The sequence below is a fragment of the Alligator sinensis genome, unplaced genomic scaffold (assembly GCF_000455745.1).
Source record: "Alligator sinensis unplaced genomic scaffold, ASM45574v1 scaffold47_2, whole genome shotgun sequence".
Classification (NCBI taxonomy): Eukaryota; Metazoa; Chordata; order Crocodylia; family Alligatoridae; genus Alligator; species Alligator sinensis.
In genome coordinates this window covers 1,823,553-1,843,218 of record NW_005842150.1, presented here as the reverse complement: position 1 = coordinate 1,843,218, position 19,666 = coordinate 1,823,553, and the positions used below count along the sequence as shown (strand labels likewise).

The 19,666-nt window shown below is 42.5% G+C and overlaps 1 protein-coding gene across 2 annotated transcripts in view; it reads left to right on the top strand.

Annotated features, from left to right (window-relative positions):
* UNC79 (unc-79 homolog, NALCN channel complex subunit) overlaps positions 1 to 19,666 on the top strand; it is a 180,364-nt gene that overhangs the window by 115,074 nt on the left and 45,624 nt on the right. For both annotated transcript variants that reach the window (XM_025206315.1, XM_006025493.2), the window contains 7 exons: positions 4,077 to 4,179; positions 9,149 to 9,289; positions 14,665 to 14,703; positions 15,906 to 16,018; positions 16,107 to 16,192; positions 17,309 to 17,482; positions 19,311 to 19,379. In XM_025206315.1, coding sequence (XP_025062100.1) covers positions 4,077 to 4,179; positions 9,149 to 9,289; positions 14,665 to 14,703; positions 15,906 to 16,018; positions 16,107 to 16,192; positions 17,309 to 17,482; positions 19,311 to 19,379 — 725 coding nt within the window. The remainder of the gene's footprint in view (positions 1 to 4,076; positions 4,180 to 9,148; positions 9,290 to 14,664; positions 14,704 to 15,905; positions 16,019 to 16,106; positions 16,193 to 17,308; positions 17,483 to 19,310; positions 19,380 to 19,666) is intronic.

Here is a 19,666-nt window from a genome sequence, read left to right as displayed (position 1 = left end):
GTCACAATCTTCAAACACCTGTTTCCTCAGGTGCCTGAAGGCTGTACTTGTACTTTTAAGGCAGTGTTGGATTTCTTCATCAATGTCAACCTTCTACAAGAGATGGCTTCCAAGGTCTAGGAAATACTCAACATTCTCCAGAGTCTCACCATGAATCTGAATTACTGGAGCTGGGGACTGCTCATTAAGAGCTTGTATACCATGCCTGCTGCTCTCTTATGCACAGAGGTTGTCACTTTATCATAGCAGGAAATCAGACTGGTTAGGCATGACTTGCTCTTGGTGAATCCATGCTGACTGTTCCTGATCATTTTGTTCTCCTTTAAGTGCTACACAGTGGATACCTTGAGAACCTGCTCTATGATCTTTTCAGGTGTAGAGGTCAGGCTGATTGGTCTGTAGTTCCCCAGATCCTCCTTCTTCCTGTTCCTACAGATGAGCACTATATTTGCCCTTTTCTAGTCATTTGGGACCTCACCCAACCTCCATGAGTTCTCAGAGAGGATAGCCAATGGTTCTGAAATTCCCTCAGCCAATTCCTCCAGTACCCTCAGGTACATCTTGTCTGGCCCTGTCAACTTGAAAGCACCTAGTTTCTCTAAGTAATCCCTAACCTGCTCTTCTTCTCTATCTCTGCTGCCAACTGCATTTGTCAACTGGTTGCTGACCCTACTTGTAAACACTGAAGTAAAAAAAAATCATTAAATACTTCAGCTTTCTCTGCATTGTCTGTGACTAGATTGCTTTCCACATTCCAAAAGGAACGTATGGAAACTCTGGTATTCCTCTTGCTTTTGACATACTTATAGAATCCCTTTTTATTGCCTTTTATTTCTCTTGCCAGCTACATCTCAAACTGTACCTTGGTTTTCCTAATTTTCTTCCTGAATGCCCGTGTGATACTTGTATTCTATTCCCTAGTACTGTGACCAAATTTCCACTTTTTATAGGATTCCTTCTTGAGTTTCAACTCATTGAAGAGATTGTGGTCTAGCCAGGCTGGTCTCCTATTGCACTTCCAGTTCTTCCACCTCATTGGTATAGCTTGCTCCTGTGCCCTTAGAAGGGCCTCTTTAAAATATAGCCAGCTCTTCCTTTCCCCCTCAGACTTGTCTTCTAAGGGATCTTGCCCACCAGGTCCATAAATTTGTTAAAGTGTGTTTTTCTGAAGTCCAGTTATTCTGGTGCTCTCCTTTCTTCCTTCCCTTAGGATCTTGAACTCTTATCACTTCATGATCACTGGGTGCATCTACATGTGCCATTAAGGCAACATGATAAACTCTGGCATAGTTTACACCAGAGAAAGCTGCTTCCAGGTGCATCATGTACACATGCGCCAGGGACCACAGCACTTTGAGCCAGGGTGGAGCAGCCCTGGGCTGGCACGGGGCCTGGAGGGTCAGCCCTTCGCTCCAGGTGGCAGCAGAGGGACTGGCTGGGGCATGAGGGTGCTAAGGTATGGGGCTAGATGCCCCAGCTAGCCCCTGTCACCATCTACATGTGTATTTTGGTGGAGTAAACTACTCCACTGTAGGACACTACTGTTTCTGAGTTTAATTAATTTACTGTGACCTAATACTGGTGCACACATAGACTGTGACACTTTACTGAAGAGCTAATTAGTTAACAAAGCACACGTGTAGATGTGCCCACTGTCACTCAAGTGACCTTTCAACTTCACATTCTCAACCAATTCCTCCCTGTTTGTGAGCAGTAAGTAAAGAAGAGCTTCCCCTCTTATTGGCCTCTCTAGCCACCTGAATCACAGCGTTATCCCCAACACACTCCAGGAACTTCCTGGACTGCTTGGGCTCTGCTGTGTCCCAGTGTCCCAGCAGATGCCCTGATAATTAAAGTGCCCCATGAGAATCAAGGCCTGCAATTTGAAAGCTTTTGTTACTTGTTTAAAGAAGGCCTTATCCACCTCCTCCTCTTGGGTTGAAGGTCTATAGCAGAAACCTATCCTGACATATACACTGCAGCTCTGCCCTTTGACCTTTACCCCAAAGCTTTCAAAAGGCCTATCTTCCATTTCATACTGCACTTCTGAACATGTGTACATTGTCTTTTTATATAGGGCAATGCCTTCTCCTTTTTTATCTGTCCATCTTTCCTGAACAAGCTATATCCATCTGTGACTACTCCAGTCATGTGAACTATCCCACCATGTCTTCATAGTCCCAATTACATGTGACTGTACCAAATCTTCCTGTTTATTATAAATGAATTTAACTTCCTTAAATTCATTTATATTTTGCAAAAGCTCACTGATAAACTGAAGCTCTTCCCCTTCTTTGCTTCTATTAATTTTTGTTAGCTGTCTAGTTACAGTTAATTTTTCTGTGAAGAATGAGGCAAAGTAATTGTTAAGGAGCTCTGCCTTGTGTCTTCCATTTGTATCCCCACTGAGCAATAGACCCATAGTTTCCCTGGTCTTTCTTTTCTGTCATACATTTGTAGAACTCTCTCTTTTTGTCTTGGCAACAACAGTTGCCAGTTGTTATTTTTTGCCTTTGTGTTCCTGATTTTGTCTCTGCATGTTCTTGCTACTCCTTGGTGTACTTTCTTACTGACACGTCCTTTCTTACATGGCTTGTATGTTTTTCTTTTGATTTTGAGGTAACTAAAAACCAACTTTTGTAGCAACATTAGTTTCCTGCAGTTCTTCTCACCTTTCCAAAACAAAAATGATTGTGTCCCTCATCCAAGCTCCACTGGGCTCCTTGAGCTTGGCTCCCCTTACTTGGGGTTAATTGTTTGATGGGGAGAAGAGGTGCCAACTTGTAAATGACACCTGCTTGGACACCTAAATAAGACTTTGCTCATAGTACAGATTGGAAAAATATATAGTTGTACCATTTTGTTCTACCTGAGAAATGCAAGTCAATGATATTAGGGGTGTACTTGGTAGCCGTGTTGGTCTGAGACAAGAAAACATACAAAAAACTAGAACTCTTGGTTCCAAAATGATACCTTTTATTAGACCAACTGGGAAATCGCAAGAAAATTGACCATTTCTGCAAGCTTTCAGGATCAAAGTCCTGAGATTCAAATACTCATCAAAAGGTACCTTGTGGATGTGGCAGTTGGATTAATGGGACAGTTCACACCTCTCAGAGCTATTGGCTCTGAGTTTATAGAGAATTTTAATTCCATTGGTTACATCAAGTTCATATTTGTGAGACTTCTGTACAACAATAACAGCTGGAGTTGTAATTTTGTAATTAGAGTTCTAATTTTTTTTTAATTGGAAGTTGAGATTCTGGAGGAAAAGTTAACAGTTTCATGGAGGTACTGGTATACCATGTCACAATGTATTGGCCCAGTCTGAGGAATGCCAGCTGGGATACTCTGTTTTCTCAGTAACAAGGGTTCTGCCATTTGTGATCTTGCCTATTAAACCAAGACCTGGTTCCCATCCTCCAGGCTTTGGGCACAGGAGAAATGTCGTGGACAAGGAAGCTCCATATGTGATTGTTCTGTTTGCATACCCCTATAGTAGTCATGTCTGCTGGTGATGACTTCAGCTGCAGAAGAACAGCTTGCTTTTAGAAGCTTTCACACAGAAAATAATGCCAGTAATCATGTGCTTTTCTTGCAGCACTGCAAACCGCACATGGTGCACATGCACCCATTTGACATGCTGCTAATTTGCAGCCTGGTGTTTTTTTTGACACTGGAGATCTGGGTGTCAAACCTCCCCACTGCTGCTAAAATTTGCAGCGTGGCAGGAGCATTGTTCACCACCAGAAAGGGAGCCTGGCTAGCCATGCTCCGGCTGCTGGCCAGGCTCCGAGCGGCTGGGTCGCCTCTGGGAGGCCCCCAGGATGCCAGGTAAGGCTTCTGGAGCCAGTACAGGTGCTGGCCCCAGCCTCCCTCACCCCACCCAGGGAAATTTGCCCTGCACCAACCCCACATGCAGGGGTATGTGCAGGAGTGAAAAGCAGTGGCACAGACTTGTGCCTCTGCACAACAGACTTGTGCCTCTGCATGTGAGGCTGCACCCTGGGTGTCTATTCTACACTTCATATCAGATTTCCATTTAACATGTTGCTTCTCTTTTTAATGGCTTCAAGGTGCCACCAAATCCAGCTTGCTGTCAGCACCTAGTATAGTCAGCATGTTTGTGCCAGCACCAGAAGAATTTACTGATGACCAGCCCACTATGATGACTGACAAGTAAGCACATTTTGATTTTTTTCAAACAGATGAGGAACTTTAGAGCATGTTTTGATTCACTTTAATTCAACTAATGCCATTCTGTAATGATCTTTTTTTGCTGCATAATTTTTGTTAAGATAAAAATTTCAGTGTTGCTAATCATCTGTGCTATGAATATAACAGAACATGAGTGTATGGGTTCAAAATGGTAGCTATGAGTATTAATAGCAGAAGTATTTTATGACAGTTTGCTCATTTGATCACAGTTTGCTCCTTACTTCACTTAGAGAAAGATGTATTGTCTAATTCTTTTTTAGCTCCTGGTGTTATAGCAACCACAATGTTAGCTGAGTTACTACGCTAGTGAATAACTGATATAAATGAGATCATGTTGACAGTACTGGTTCCATGGAACTTTTCTAGCCCTAAAGTAGCTTAAACAGAGTACATTGTGAATAGATAGGAAAAGTTCTTACTTAAAAGGACTGTTTATGCTATGAAGATTTGTTTGTGCTAGTTCATCATATCCAAACCCCTGAATATGAATTCACCCAAACAATTGAAAGCTGATATTTTTAACAGTTTCTTTGCCTCTGTTTTCTTGAACAGGGACTGGGACATCCCACCTACCAGAGGTAGGGACAATCTTGGGGAGAGCTCTATCAAGCCTTCAGTCAGCGTAGATGTAGTTAGGGATCTTCTGGAAGGGCTAGACATTTTTAAATCTGCAGGTCCAGATGCCCTCCACCCAAGGGTGTTGAGGGAGCTGGCAGGGGTCATCGTGGAGCCCTTGGCCCGGCTGTATGAGTATCTGTGGTCATCTGGCCAGGTACCGGGGGATTGGAAGCTGGCTAATGTGGTCCCAATTTTCAAGAAAGGAAGGAAGGAGGACCCAAGTAACTATAGGCCTGTAAGCCTCACCTTGGTGCTTGGGAAGATCGTGGAGAGAATCATCAAGGAGCATATCTGTGGGGGGCCTGCAGGGGAGATCATGCTCAGGGGCAATCAGCATGGGTTCATCAAAGGCAGGTCCTGCCAGACCAACCTGATTGCCTTTTATGACCAAGTAACTAAATCCTTGGATGATGATATCACCATGGACGTAGTCTTTCTAGACTTTAAGAAGGCCTTTGACACTGTCTCTCACCCCATCCTCATCAATAAATTAAGCAACTGTAGCATTGATGCCAAGATGAACTCCAAGATGAACATGAGCCGCCAATGCCAACCATACCTTGTCATGCATCCAAAGGTGCATCTCAAGCTGGTCCAGAGAGATGATACTCCTCCTCTATGCGACTTTGGTCAGGCCGCAGTTGGAGTACTGTGTCCAGTACTGGGCGCCGCACTTCAAAAGGGATGCGGCCAGCCTGGAGAGGGTTCAGAGGAGGGCCACCTGCTTGGTGAGAGGGCAGAAGGGCAGGCCCTACAAGGAGAGACTGAAGGACCTGAACCCGTTCAGCCTCAGCAAGAGGAGGCTGAGGGGGGACCTGGTGGCTGCCTACAAACTCATCAGGGGAGATCAACAACAAATAGGCAGAGCCCTTTTCTCCCCAGCACCACCTGGGGTGACGAGAAACAATGGTAACAAGCTGATGGAGAATAGGTTTAGGTTAGAGATCAGAAGGCAATATTTTACAGTTAGGGTGGCCAAAATCTGGAACCACCTTCCCAGGGAAGTGGTCCTCACCCCAACCTTGGGCAAATTCAAGATGAGGTTGGACCTGTCTGGGGTCTTGTGAACCCAGCATTCATTCCTGCCTGTGGCAGGGGGTCAGGCTAGATGATCTGTTCAGGTCCCTCCCTGACCCTAACTACTTTGAAACTATGAATTGGGATATGGGTCAGATCCAAAACATGTAGGATTTAGCTTTCTAGATCTGATTTGGAAAAAATCCCAGCTGGAAGAAAATCTTATGCCATGAGGCTCTGGAACATCGCTGTCTGCTGTGTGCATGATAGGTTAGGTGTGTGCTCAGTGCTCAGTGGTGTCTATGGGGTGAGTCAGAGGGTTCTTGCAATGACTCATTAATTCTTATATTCTTTAGTCCCTGGGTTGGTTAGTGGTTTCTGTACCAAGTTTTGGAATTTCATTGGGTGAAAGTTTTCAAGGGTTTGCCTTGGTGGCTGTTTTTCTTCCCTTGTAATTGTGAATATATATTTTTGGTTTGGTCTTAAACTCCATATCTTTAGTCTTATGATAATCTAGATGTGAATCTGCATATTTCCAGTTTGGCTTACGGTTCTGTGGATTTGATAATTTGGTTATGTAAATAAATGAAATAATACTGAACACTAAATAAACAAAGACTTTAATTTTGAATTTGTGCTTTTCCTGGTTTTGACTTAATGGCTTCTGTGAATCAACAACGACTCAGTTTTTCTTCCTAAAAAGAAAGTTATCTCTTTTTTGAATGGTTGTAGCTTTCCTAGTGCAATATAAGGCAATGACTGTAAATCAGCAGCTTAGATACTATTACCAGCAGCATTACTCATTTGTAATTAAATAGTGGTTTTCCTCCATGAGGATTCCCAAAAGTTAAAAAAAAAAAAATGGTCCAAATTCCATTGCAGTACTATAGTTAAATATATTTTATGCTCATTTTCTGAAGAAATGAAGTTGCTGCCTTAAAGCCACATGCTGATTTTGTCACAAGCTGGGAACAGGACCCAGGATTTCTGGATTTCACTGCTGTGCTCTAACCAATGGCTAGAACAGACAAGATGGGGCTCCTAACAACATGGATACTTCCCACTCCCCGATTTGGGGCTGAATCTGGAGCAGGGGGAGGGACTGGGAGGCTGAATAGACAATCCATATGGTCAGCTCAGCTGGAAAGAAAGGCGCCATCCAACTGGTGGGCTTTAAGGTTAGGTACAGACAGTCAAAAAGCCTGAGAGTGAATTGATTCAGTCTTTGCAGGTTAGTCTAAACTGCACCGATTAAATTGAAACAGAAGAGAACAGACATTTACCTTTTATTCAGAAAATGCAGCCACATACCTGCAGTGGCTCAGGCCAGAAGTTGGGGGCGGGAGTGAGGGGGCATCAGAGCACAGCTCTCTGGCTATGTAATCACTTCCTTTTCCTGCTGCTCCTGAGGCCTCTGGGATTTGCAGTCCAGAATTACAGTAGCAGGATTCTGCAGAATTGCTTATCACTTCCTTTTCCTGTTTCCCCGGTGCCTCTGAGATTTGTAGTTCACAGTTGCAGCCAGTAGTAAGTTTGAGCAGAGGAAGGGGTGTTTAATGCCCCTCCATGGCCCCAGACCCCAGCTCAGGTTTGCCTGGGGAGGGGCAGTCCCCCCCCTGTAGAATGGGCAGCATCCACAGCCAGGCATGCCTCCCCCCCACCACTCCCTTGTCAGCCAGCTCTCACTGTTCCAGCTAGGGAGCAGAGGGGTAGGGCCAACCCTGCTTTCTGGAGCAGACAGCACAGCACAGCACAGGACTGCAAAGCATGCTGGGGGCCTGCGATTTAACTTGAACCAGGAAGGGGTCTGTGACAGAAGTTTCATAAACCAAGTTTATCATAAACCAACTGGTTTATCTTAAACCAGTTTCACCCATTTTGAAACTGGTTTATGTGTACTGAGCTTCTGTTCTGTTACAGGTTTAAATCAGTTTCTGATCACTTAAACCAGCTTATGTGTAACTTCTATCCCTAGCCTAAAAGGGACTGCAAGCTGCATTGGTGCAGGTGCCCATGGTGGGTAATGCTCAAGGATACCCTTTGCCAAAGACAGAGGCAGGGGAAAGGAACATGTTTGCTCTTGTTTTGTTTTTAATGAACAGCGTGTTTCTTTGGAGGGAAGTGGATAAAAAGTAGATTTGGGGACAGCTATGGCCTTCTTTTGAGAGAGGGAGGAAAGGGCTTGGGAGGGACAGTAAGGGGGTGGGAGGACTCCTCTTTGTGTGATGTGAGGGAATAGGAATGGGAGGGAATATGAAGTTGTTGTTTTTTAACAGAGGTAATAAATGTGGGTTGCAGAGCAAGGTTGGGTTGGGTTTTGTCAGAGGCACGGGAGTGGGGTAGCTTGGAGTGGACTGTTTTTGAATTTTAGGCTGGGGGTGGTTAAAAGAGTTTGTTTTGCTGTATCTATTTATTTTAATATCTTGTTCTGTTTTTATAATGTTTTTGTCTTTTCATTGTAAGCTGCACTGAGCCTTCTTGGGAAGTGCAGCATAAAAATCTAATAACTAAGATCATTACTCAGGAAAAGCAGGGCTGTTGGGTGAGTCCTGGGTAGAGCTAGCAGTTATTTTGTATAAAACCTAAGTGTCCTTTGAGATTGCCTAAAATAAGCCTCTCTTTGGTCTTATTCCAACAACTTTGGCATCAGGTATTAACCCTCAGACCAGGAGCTCAATTTTCATGGCTTTGCTGTCATCTCCTCAGCCTGTTGCATAGCAAAGGGTGGCAAATTGCTTTTAACCATTAAGTTAAAATCTGTTGGAGTTATTAACAACTGATTGATCAAATTAACTCAGCCTCCCTATTGGGCTAAAATAGACCATTTCCTAGATTAGTTTCTCTCTTTTATATGACTGTGAATTCCTGCCTCATCTCATTTGCATCTGACATCTCCCTTATGATTTGACATCACAGAGCTTTCAAAGTAATTTCTTAGCTTTGGAGGAGAGAGCTGCAATCCAGCTGCAAGATTGGTTTGGAGCAGAAAGAGACTTCTCTGGAAACAAAGAGAATCTTTCTTGACTTGCTTCCCCTGCTCCCCTCAAACCCTTTTATTTTAACTCATGTACTTATAACCTCGGGGTGGGGGGAAGATTACTGATGAACCCAAAGGGCAAAGTAGAATAACTGCCCACAGCTTAACATTGCCAGTCTGTGTGGCTAGTGAAGTTGTTTGTATTCAGGATTCAAAGTAGTCATCCATTTTCATTGCCATAAATAACATCATGTTGCATGAATTGCCCTAGTTAACTGTTGAACTAATAATATTTGTTTTTAATAACTTTCCTTGCAGATGCCATGATTGTGGGGCTATTCTTGAAGAGTATGATGAAGAGACACTAGGTCTGGCCATAGTTGTACTCTCAACCTTCATTCACCTGAGCCCAGACTTAGCTGCTCCTTTGCTTCTGGATATCATGCAGTCTGTAGGAAGGTAACTTCAGACTCCTCTTTTATGATGAAAGGAAGATTTTTATGCATTGGAATTGCAACAAGGACAACTGATGCTATGTCTACATGCAAGCAGTGGTAGATTGCAGCATGGGCAGGTATAACTGACTTAACTTTAAATTTACCTAGCTCAAGTACTATCAACAATAAAGCTTTGGCAGTGGAGATTTCAATGTGGCTAGCTACTCAAGCAGGTAGCCAGGGTCCATGCTGAGGCCCCATCTATATGGCTACACTGCTATTGGTAGCAGAGCAAGCTAGCTTAGTTATATATATAGGTACTGTTATCACACCTCTGATTGCTGTGTAGACATATATGAAATGTCCTGATGGCTTATGAGTTGACTCTCAAGGTAGTCCATGTTTGAGGGAGCTGGACCTCATTTCTTGGGGAGAAGGGAAAGTAGTGTGCCATGTAGCACTATGCAGTATGGGGTGGTAGTATGGTTCTGAAGTTGTACCACTTTATGGTTGCTGTTGTATAGCTAAAAGACAACTTGTAACAAGGTGCTTTATCTCCAAGGGTGGCTGCAAGCCCCTGGAGGCCCACAAAATTCCTCTTTTTACCCTGCATACTCTGGGAACAGTCTCTCCCTTCACTCACCTGCCACATCTTGATGTCCCTTATGGTTAGAAAATGGAGGCTGCCCCAGGGCTTCCTAGACCTGGTCTTGTTCTAAGGAACACCTGGAGGTGGTGGTTCCTTGCCTTAGGGACTAATTGCATAGCTCCATACCTTCACTACACCATGCCCTGTGCCTTGCAGATTTGAGTTACCAGTCAGGTGGGATGCTTGTCCCTTCATCTCCAGGCCACTCCAGGCCTTTCCTTTATGTTGTGATTTTAAAGCATCTGCCCCTCTACTCTGGCTGGTCCTATAGACCAGACCTACTGATCTAGGCCTGGCTTCTGGGCCCCAGCCCTCGCCCTGCCTTAAACCTGCCCCTAGTGGAGCCCAAGACAAGCACATGCCCTTAGGACACTAATGGGACCTCCAGACCACCCCTCTAGTCCCAAAGCCAAGCTACTGGTCATAACATAAAAAAATGAAGGCTACTTGCCTGCTTACCAAGTCTCTCTCTCTGGATCACTCCTTCTCGTTCCCCGGCCTGTAGAGATGTTGTTTTCTAGCCTCCTCAGAGATTCAGGAACTCTACAATTCTCAGGGCTGGTTCAACCCCGGGGCTTATATAGCTGTGACCTGAGCCCTCTCCTGGTCATGTGAGGCCCTAGTCAGCTGGCCTGACTACAGGGCTGTCCTTTAACTCCTGCTCTGTCAGCTGGCCAGGCTCTACAAACTCTGTCCTTAAAGGGGCTGCACTGCTCTCCAATAACAGGGATTCCCTGTTACAGAGCTCAAAATGAGGGAGCAGTTGAGCCTGGACTCTGTTCTGCACCATCCAGATTAGAGAGATGAGGGCCCCCATGGCTTATGCTCTTTGTCTGGATATTGCTGGTAGGTAGAAGAAAACTTCTGCTCCAAAACCATAAAATGACAAACAGCAGCAGGACCCTGTAGAGCTATCATAAGGAGAATAAATGGTGCTGCAAGACACAGAGACTTGATCTAAAGATGTTTAGAGGTATCATGCACCCAGTCGAAGTTTCCCACTGCAAGGGATTATGCTGTCAGGTTTATAATATTCATATAATATAATATTCATATAATACTTACTCTGACACATCATCCAAACAGTGGGATAGGACCAGTCTTGGTGCTCTGGAGTACTGTGAATCAGAGTTTCTGATTCACTAAGAGTCACTTTGTTCTGTTGTAGAAATGAAAAATGACCAGAGATGGACAGTGGAGTATCTGAATTTTTTGTCAGCAGAGAGCTGGTGGAGATGGTTCTTCTGCTACCTCCTATGTTACCAATACCTAGCACAAAAGGAAGGAAGGTGTACATGGGGGGAGCAAGGCATGGACGTGACAGAGGGTGGTGGAAGTGATGAAACAGCTCACCTACACCTGATTCTTTACTAACTTACAGCTGTTGAGTAGTTAGCTCTAATTTATGCAGGGTCTTGGTAACAGAGGATGAGGGAACTTCAACTGCTTCTCTGCAGGCCCTTCCTCTCCATTATGTCTGAACTCCACTTCAACAAAGTAGAGAATCAAGCTTTCCATTTTCATTAATTCCAAGACTGCAGCTCCCTGCTGTCAATGTTAATGAATTCTGGAGGAGGTAGAGTTTCTAATCTAGGTTGAAGCTGTCCGTCCTACTTGATACTCATAAATACAGCACTAATAGGGCCAGTGAGAAGCTATAGTCAATTAAGCTTTTGAAGATTAGTTATCAAAGTGGGTAGGAAGGCAAATATGCTACCTTTTTTCCAGTGCTTTAAAGAAGAAACACTGTATCTTCATTGTGAGATACTAGATTATTTTGGTGAAGCAGATGGTACACAATATAGGGTATTCTAGCACAGTGAATGTGCATTGTCATTTGCTAGTGCATAGTCCCAGCCACCATTATATTTGACCGTCTCAAGGTGCAGTTATAAGCACCTGAAAGAATTGCTTTGAAATGCAAAACAAAGCAAACCTTATGTAAACAAGTGTAGGAAGAGATGCCGTCAGTTGGCTTTGTATGGAGTTTCTCTTATATTCCAACCAGCTTTTTCTCTTTTTCTATTGTATACATGTGACCAGACACACTGGGCTATCCTGCATACTTACATCCATTCCATCACAGATGGCATTTTTGCCTGTGCATCATAAGTGGATGGGGCTCTTTGCATTTTTATTTTTTTGAGAAGATAGTGTAATTTAATGTTTAGTACACAGAATTAGGAGGCAGGAGACTCAGGACCCAGGTTAAAATTGTCCAGTTGTCTAAATGGTTTAGTTTGAGATTTTCAGTGGTATTTAGGTGGCTTATGATGCAGATGGACACCCAGTAAGATTTTCAAAAGCAGCTAGGTTTCTAGTTTCTAGTGATTTCCATGGGGCTTACTTCTGAAAATTCCAGTATGTACCTCTCTGCAACCATAAGAGCCTAAATCTGGCATTTAAAACCTTAAGTCCCATTGACTTTCAGTGAGATTTAAGCTTCTGATGGCCAGTTCCATAAATGCGTTTACAACTTAATAGGTTCAGTAGGAAGGGCCTAAGTCCAAGAGGGTGATCCCTCTCATCTAACTGCTTAGGCACCTGAAAACCTGTAGGCTTGTCAGTATGGTTACTTAGGTATATATAATTTTGCCACTACACATGCCTAGAGGCACCATCGTAGCTGAGCCAAGCACTTTGGCACCTATCTCATGCCTACACCCATCTGGGATTCACAGACTAGGTAGCCCTGTGTTTTAGTCTCTTGAGGGACTTGATTGGTAGGTGGTCTCAGAACATTTTATGTATCTGGTATATACATCGATGATACTGAGTTCACCACAACGCACATCATTCATGGTCACTTTAATTAAATGCAGCTGGAGGATGTGCTTAGCTTTTAGGTATAATAACATAATGATCAGATCAGTTCTTGCAAGAAACCACTAGGCTGCATAAAGGTGGTTGAAGCCAAATTCTCCAGTAAAATTTTAAAAGGAAAAGAGTTTTTCAATTCATACGTACAGGTGCCTACCCCCAGCAGACGATGTCAGGCTCTAGATCCCCAGAGTGGATGGAGGAGCCTGCCTGTAACCAAGACTCAAGGGCTGAATCTTCAGAGAAGGATGGGGGTTGAAGACACATCCCTTATCTAAGTGGTTCTTACTGGTTAGCCTTAAGCAGCTCCTCAACAGAACACATGAGTTGTTTGAATTGCAGTTCTGAGCTGCCTAACTGTCTCCAGGCACTATATAAACACCAAGCTCTGGGTTTTAGATTGCACTCTGAAGGCTAGCTGTGTAAAATTTAGGCATTGCAACACCTGATTTCTATGTGCTTAAGTATTTTACAGGGTACTAAAATAAGTGACCTGACTTTTGAAGGGTGCTGAGCATTCAGTGTTTTTCATTTGACTTCACAGTATGAGCTCAGCACCTTGATGCTCGTTCCTTTTGAGAATGAGGCCACTTATTTAGATGGCAAAATAAGGTTCTAGAAGGCTAGCGTTAGACACTGAATAGTGAAAATCTTGCCCCAAATCTTTTGCAATACAGGCAATCTTTGGACTTACGACACAATTGGTCCCTGAAAACCGCATCTTAAGTCGAAACGTTATAACTTGGAACCAATTTTCTCATAAGAAACAATGTTATAAATGGGGGATTGGTTCCTGAACCAAGGCCCAGTACCCTATTTTCACCAAAAATACCCCAGAATTGTGTATGCAATCAGGTGTAGATGAGCAATATAGCTATGTTAATGTATTTATATTGTTAATAGCAATCATATTGATTTGGAAGGGCTTCTTTGAGGTGACTTTGCTGGACTTTTAAAAAGGCTCTTGGTTGAACTCTCTGAAGGGTTCTTGGCTGGAGTCTTCTCAGGAGTCTTGGCTGCATGTTTTTCTGGAGTTTTGTCTGCTTTCTTAAAGCAAGTGTCCAAGAAAGTTTGGACAGATGTTCTCCAGGGAGATGAGCGACACAGTGAACTTGTTCGCAGACGTGGCATCGCATAAGATCAAGCGTTGTAAAGTTGAAACTGACATAAAGTTGAAACAGAGTGTCAATTTATAAACGTTGTAAGTGTGAAACGTAACTCGAAACGTTGTAAGTTGAGGACTGCCTGTATTCATCAAAGACCATACAGTCAGCCTGCAGTTCCTACACCAGTATCACATGTTCCTATTCTCCAAATAAGGCAGGAAGAGTAACCATTTTTGTTGTGTGAATAAGATCACAGTTTTGTTTCATTATCATCACAATGATCGTGGAGAGAATTTGTATGAGCTGTTAAATATTCATGACCATACTGCAAGTCTGACTTTGACTTCTCTACTCTTTATGGAAGTGCTGTGACTAAACTTGTACAGCACATTTGAAGGGTCTTCTGTGCTCTCGGTGGTTACTTTCAACTTGGGTTGTGTGTTTGACCAGTCAAATAAAGTTTGGTAAATTGACTGGTAAAATATCAGTCAAAAATTGTAAAAAATTGCCAATAGTTCTAAATAATACACAGAAAAAGCACAATTTTTCCATTAAGAAATATGTCAAAAAACAATAAAAATCATATTTCTGTGTATCATAGGGTTTTTTTGTAAAATTGCTTTAATCTTTGATGAGCCAAAAAATATGCAGTCAATTGATTGGACAATATTTGACCTGTTAATTGACTGGCTTGCCAGTTCTACTTTCAATACTTCTGCTAACAATTGAACTGTTAATTAATTTCATTAGCTTCATTTTAAGAGTGAAAATGATAAATATTTTTGCTTGACTTGCTGTTACTTGTTTGTTTCTTTACTTTAGGTTGGCATCAAGCACCAGTTTTTCTAATCAAGCAGAAAGGTACAGTACAGTGTAAAACGAAACCATCTTCTAGACTTACAAACCAAGGCAAAATTCTGTCCTGGGCACAAATATGCCTTTTTTCATACCAATGATCCTGAACCAGAAAGTCAAGCTCCAAATCTCAATGCACCTATGTAAATTCAGGTCCATACCTAGATCAGGGAGAAAATCCAGGTCCCATTGAAGTCAATGGAAAAACTCCTAAGGTCCTCAGTGGTGCCAAGATTTCATTGTAGGTGCTTAGAGCTCATCCCCAAGGTGCATTATGTGCACAGATTCCATGTCTTCATGCTTTTAAACAAGTAAGCAATGACAGCTACTGATGATGTCCCATAATGCAAATAGACCAAGGGACCACAACCTGTGGCCCATAAAGAGGTCCAGTGTGGCCCGTGGAAGCTCCACTTTGCACAGGGGGTCAGTCTGATGGAGCTGTGCCATATCACCCCTCTGGTCTGCAGCACTTCCCTCTCTTGCTAAGCCTGCTGCTTTTCGAAATTTGTGCTTACCCTTTCTGCAGAAGGGCTGGGAATCTGGCAGCCAGGTGCTCAGAGGGTGGGGAGGGGTGGAGACTTCCAGCCTAAAGTGATGGGAAAAGGCGGTTTGTCCCTGAAATAGATTCTTCGCCTTCCACCAGGGTGTCATATGTGGTATATTCATTTTGGAAGTGGTAAAAATGTTGTGATTCTTGATTCATAAATGCTTAGAGAGAGGGGTGGATGTATCCTTTAGATGGACAGTGCTAGAAAAGGGGAAATTAATGTGTTAACTATTCCTTTATGGTGCATAATTATGGGAGGTTCTCCAAAGACCTGATTCTGTCTCACTGAAATTAATGAGAGTTTTGCCATCCAATTCTATGACAGCAGGATTGGGTTTCAAAGCCTGACAACTGAATGAATGTGAAGAACCAGGAAAAACTAAACAAACTTTTTAGCTTCCAATCCAGCCAAGTGCTATGCACTTAGTTTTAAGCATGTGAATAATCCAGATGAAGTTCTGAAAGCCAAATATCTGCTGAAGTGCTTTGCTGGATCAGGAACAGTTCTTATTACCATTATGTATTCCTGACTAAATTTGCCGTTTAACTGTTAAAAGAAAGAATAAGATCTTTACCGTCTCAACATACTCAGCTTTGGGACAGATTTTTCACTTGGTGAGGTATTTTTCTCTCCTATTTTTTTCTTCCTCTGCTTCAGTATGATGATCCCTGGTAATGCTGCTGGTGTGGCGAAACAGTTCCTCCGCTGTGTTTTCCATCAGCTGGCTCCCAATGGCATACTTCCACAGCTGTTCCAAAGCAATATCAAAGGTAATGGGCTATGCCTGAGTGCATTTCTACTTCCATCAATCATCTCCATACCAAAGCCCATAAAAAAAAATGTCATTCTCGTTTCCAGATGGAAGTTTTTTACGGACCCTGGCTACATCTCTTATGGACTTCAGTGAACTGAGCTCCATAGCTGCACTGAGCCAGCTACTCGAGGTTTGTTCAGCATCAGAACATTAAACATTGCAGACTGTATTAGGTACTGGCAGAGATCTGTTTCCCTTCCTCCTCCTCTCATACACAGATGTTAATCTTGAACTATTGGCAATGAGATTTTGTGCAGCAATTTATATGGATGCAGGTTCAAACCATAACCCCCTCCAACTACTTCTCTCTAGGCTTTGCTCTCACTGTATCATACAATCATTGCCCAGTTAACTGCCTCCCATCCCTCTGCCTTCCTTCTTTTTGATACTGGGGACCAATCACTTTTTCTGCCTTATTATCATTTTTGTGCATGGGGCATCTCATAGCTCTTTCTTGCCTTTCAGGCCACTTTTCCCCTTGTATCAAATGGCAATGTCTCAGTGGAGAACCACAGAATTCAAATCTTGTCTCTCTGCTGTTTCCTGTCTGCCTTGTCCTCACTTAGTTTGATTCCTACTCTTACTTTGATGCTAATCTGCTGGACATATCATTTCTAAAACATGGGGATTGCTTCCTTTCCAGAGTTGCCATACAAGCAAAGATTTTGACAGCACTTTAGTACTGCTTGCATCTTTTCAGGCTTGTCACTAAACACTAAGACAGCTATAGTCTGATCATCACTTTGGCATTCATTCCAGTATGTAGGGATATGTTTATGAACAAGGTAGTAGGACACAAATATTCTGATTGGCCAGAAAAAGCACTTAAGACCGGCTATTATGGTCACATGTCTTTCACTGGCCTACCGCGGGTTCTAGGAAGTATATGTTATATGCCTTTCTCTCATCCCTGTGCCAGTATAGAGATTATAAAGGTATTGTATCCTGTTAATTACAGGGCATCAGCTCAAACTGTAGCATCCAATGCTTTTCAACTGGCGAAATCCCTTTTTCAGTCCCTGGTGTATTGGCCAAGAGGGAGCCTTCACAAGTACAGTACTAAATTTTCCTTTCCCCCGTTGATCCTGTGGCTATCCCGTGTGGTACTTTATTGTGAATACTGAAGAAAAACAATGAACTCTAGATTAAACTGTTTGTCTGGCTAGTGTAAACATGTTTAAAATGTTGTGTAAATTGACATTTTTTGGTGTTCAATTTTGGTAAAATTCTTCATTTTGTTTGCCAGGGCTTAAACAACAAAAAGAATTTACCAGCAGGGGGAGCAATGCTACGCTGTTTGGAAAATATTGCTACCTTTATGGAAGCTTTACCGATGGATTCTCCTAGTAACCTCTGGACCACTATTAGTAATCAATTCCAGACTTTCTTTACTAAACTCCCTTGTGTTTTGCCACTTAAGGTATGACGTATGGAATTCAGGTTTTTTAATTCATAAATGTACTTTGTAAACTACTGATCAGAACACTTGAGACCAAAACTGTAACAAATTGGTGAGGGTGTGTGCAAACTGAAAGTGGCGGGATAGAAAGTTGAGATACAAAGCCTAATTTGCTATGAATATTAAGTGATATGCTTTCTAGCATTGGCGGGTGCTCAGGTTGCAATGAGTGTCTGATCTCTCCCGCTGCCTAGAACCTCCATACAACATCCAACATAACTATGGTTGCGGAACAACCATGTAGCTGGGTTTTTTTGCTTTTTTGCCAGATTAGGAAGCTAAGTATGTAATAAGCAGCATTCTTGGCAATAAGAATCTGTTCTATTTTAGCTTCTAAATCAAAAACAAATCCACCAAAAGAAAAGCAACATCTAAATCATTTATTAAAAGTATTAAATAGATAATAGGTATACAGGGAGGGCTAAGGATAGCCTGCTCAACTGACCTAGTTATAATTTCATGAGAGGACCTTACTTATATAGAGTTGTAGAGACTCTATGATAATAGAGTATAGTAGAACTTAATTATGATAGAGTTGGAGTGTTCAGTGAATCTGAGTTTTGGGCTTTGAATGGTCAACAAGCTTGTGGAGAAGCACCATTTCCCAGCGAATAGTGCTCAAAGTCACTGCGAGTCCATACATGAACTTTCATCGGTTTCGGACCAGAGCCTAAAGGCCAGACTGATTCCTTCCTCATTACTGTGCTGCTCCATGAGTGGTTCCACTGGGAACACTGTGCATGCAGTCATATTCAGCTCATTATGACTAAGGGCATTAAAATCTCTGTCCTGTGTCATTCACAATGTGTTCTGCTATTTAAATTTGGTTCCATCCCCAAATCACGCAAACTGTTTTAAATTTGTGGGCATGGAATCTACACCTTGCAGTTTGAAATTTGGGCCTCACATTCATTGCTTACTTGACAAATGGCAGCAAGATCCTGGTCGTGCTTGGCTTAACTAGTCTAAACTGACACTTTCTTGAAGAATTTCCATGAATCAATGAAATAGCTCCCAGCTGTCCTCTCTAGCAGGTAGCATATGCAGAACATTAATTTGGGGTGTTTATAATTATTTTCCTTATATTAACCTAAAGCACCATTTCTAGTGTCATTAAAGTAAGGTCTCATTATACTTTATTGCTCTCAAGTCCATGCACAGGGGGTTTCCCCACTCCTATTCCTTTCCCTGGTATTCTGGACGACTCTTTGCTGCTCCAGGTGTTTAAAGTGCAAGATAAATCTGGAGAAAATGCTTGTTCTTCTCTCACTGTACGCACTAGCATTCACAAAAAACACAAAGTGGAGCTTGGAGCTTTAATATGTTTTCTGAAGAGCTGCTTGCACAGTGGGGAACACCCTTTAAAGGATTTTCTTGGAGGCCTTGGAGCAGCTATGACCAGGGTACCCTCTGAGAATAGCTTCTGAGGTTCAGAGGAGCTACAGAAGCACAGAGCTTTGGTAAAAGTGGCATTGTTCGCCTGCTAATCCCCCATGAAAAGTTTCCATACTAACCATTTACTTAGTTAGGACTTGTCTTTTATGTTCTACCAAGAGTAAAATCATCCCTTTTGACAGGTGATCTGAGGTGAATACCAGGCACCATCCTATACTGAAATTTCTCCCAAAGTCCATCTGGTGGGTTTTACCGCTTGAAGTAGTTGATGACACTTAAATTGGTAGCATAGCATCCTATTAAAGACAATACAGTTCATCATTTTTCTGCCACCACTAAACATACACAATGTGCACAGAGAAAGTCACTCTTCTACTTTCTGTTGTATTTACAGTGTTCATTAGATTCCAGTTTAAGAATAATGATTTGCCTGTTGAAGATACCTACTACTAGTGCCACCAGGGTAAGTTCCAAGAAATATAAAGCACAGGGCTCCTACAGACTTATCCAGCCTTTGCAGGGCTGCACATTTCTTTCTTATCCCCTAGCTAGGAAAATATTATGTATGAGCATAACATTTTGCAATCTAGTACTCTACAGAAAATAAGTACTTCAGAATCTAGGTTACACTAAAGTGAGGGTGGGATTACAGAAGTACGTGGGTGTGAATGTATTATTTTCTTAGAGGTTTGATGTTTTTAACAAAAAAAATCCTGTAGTGATAAACTTCACCAGAGTCTGGTCCTGCAG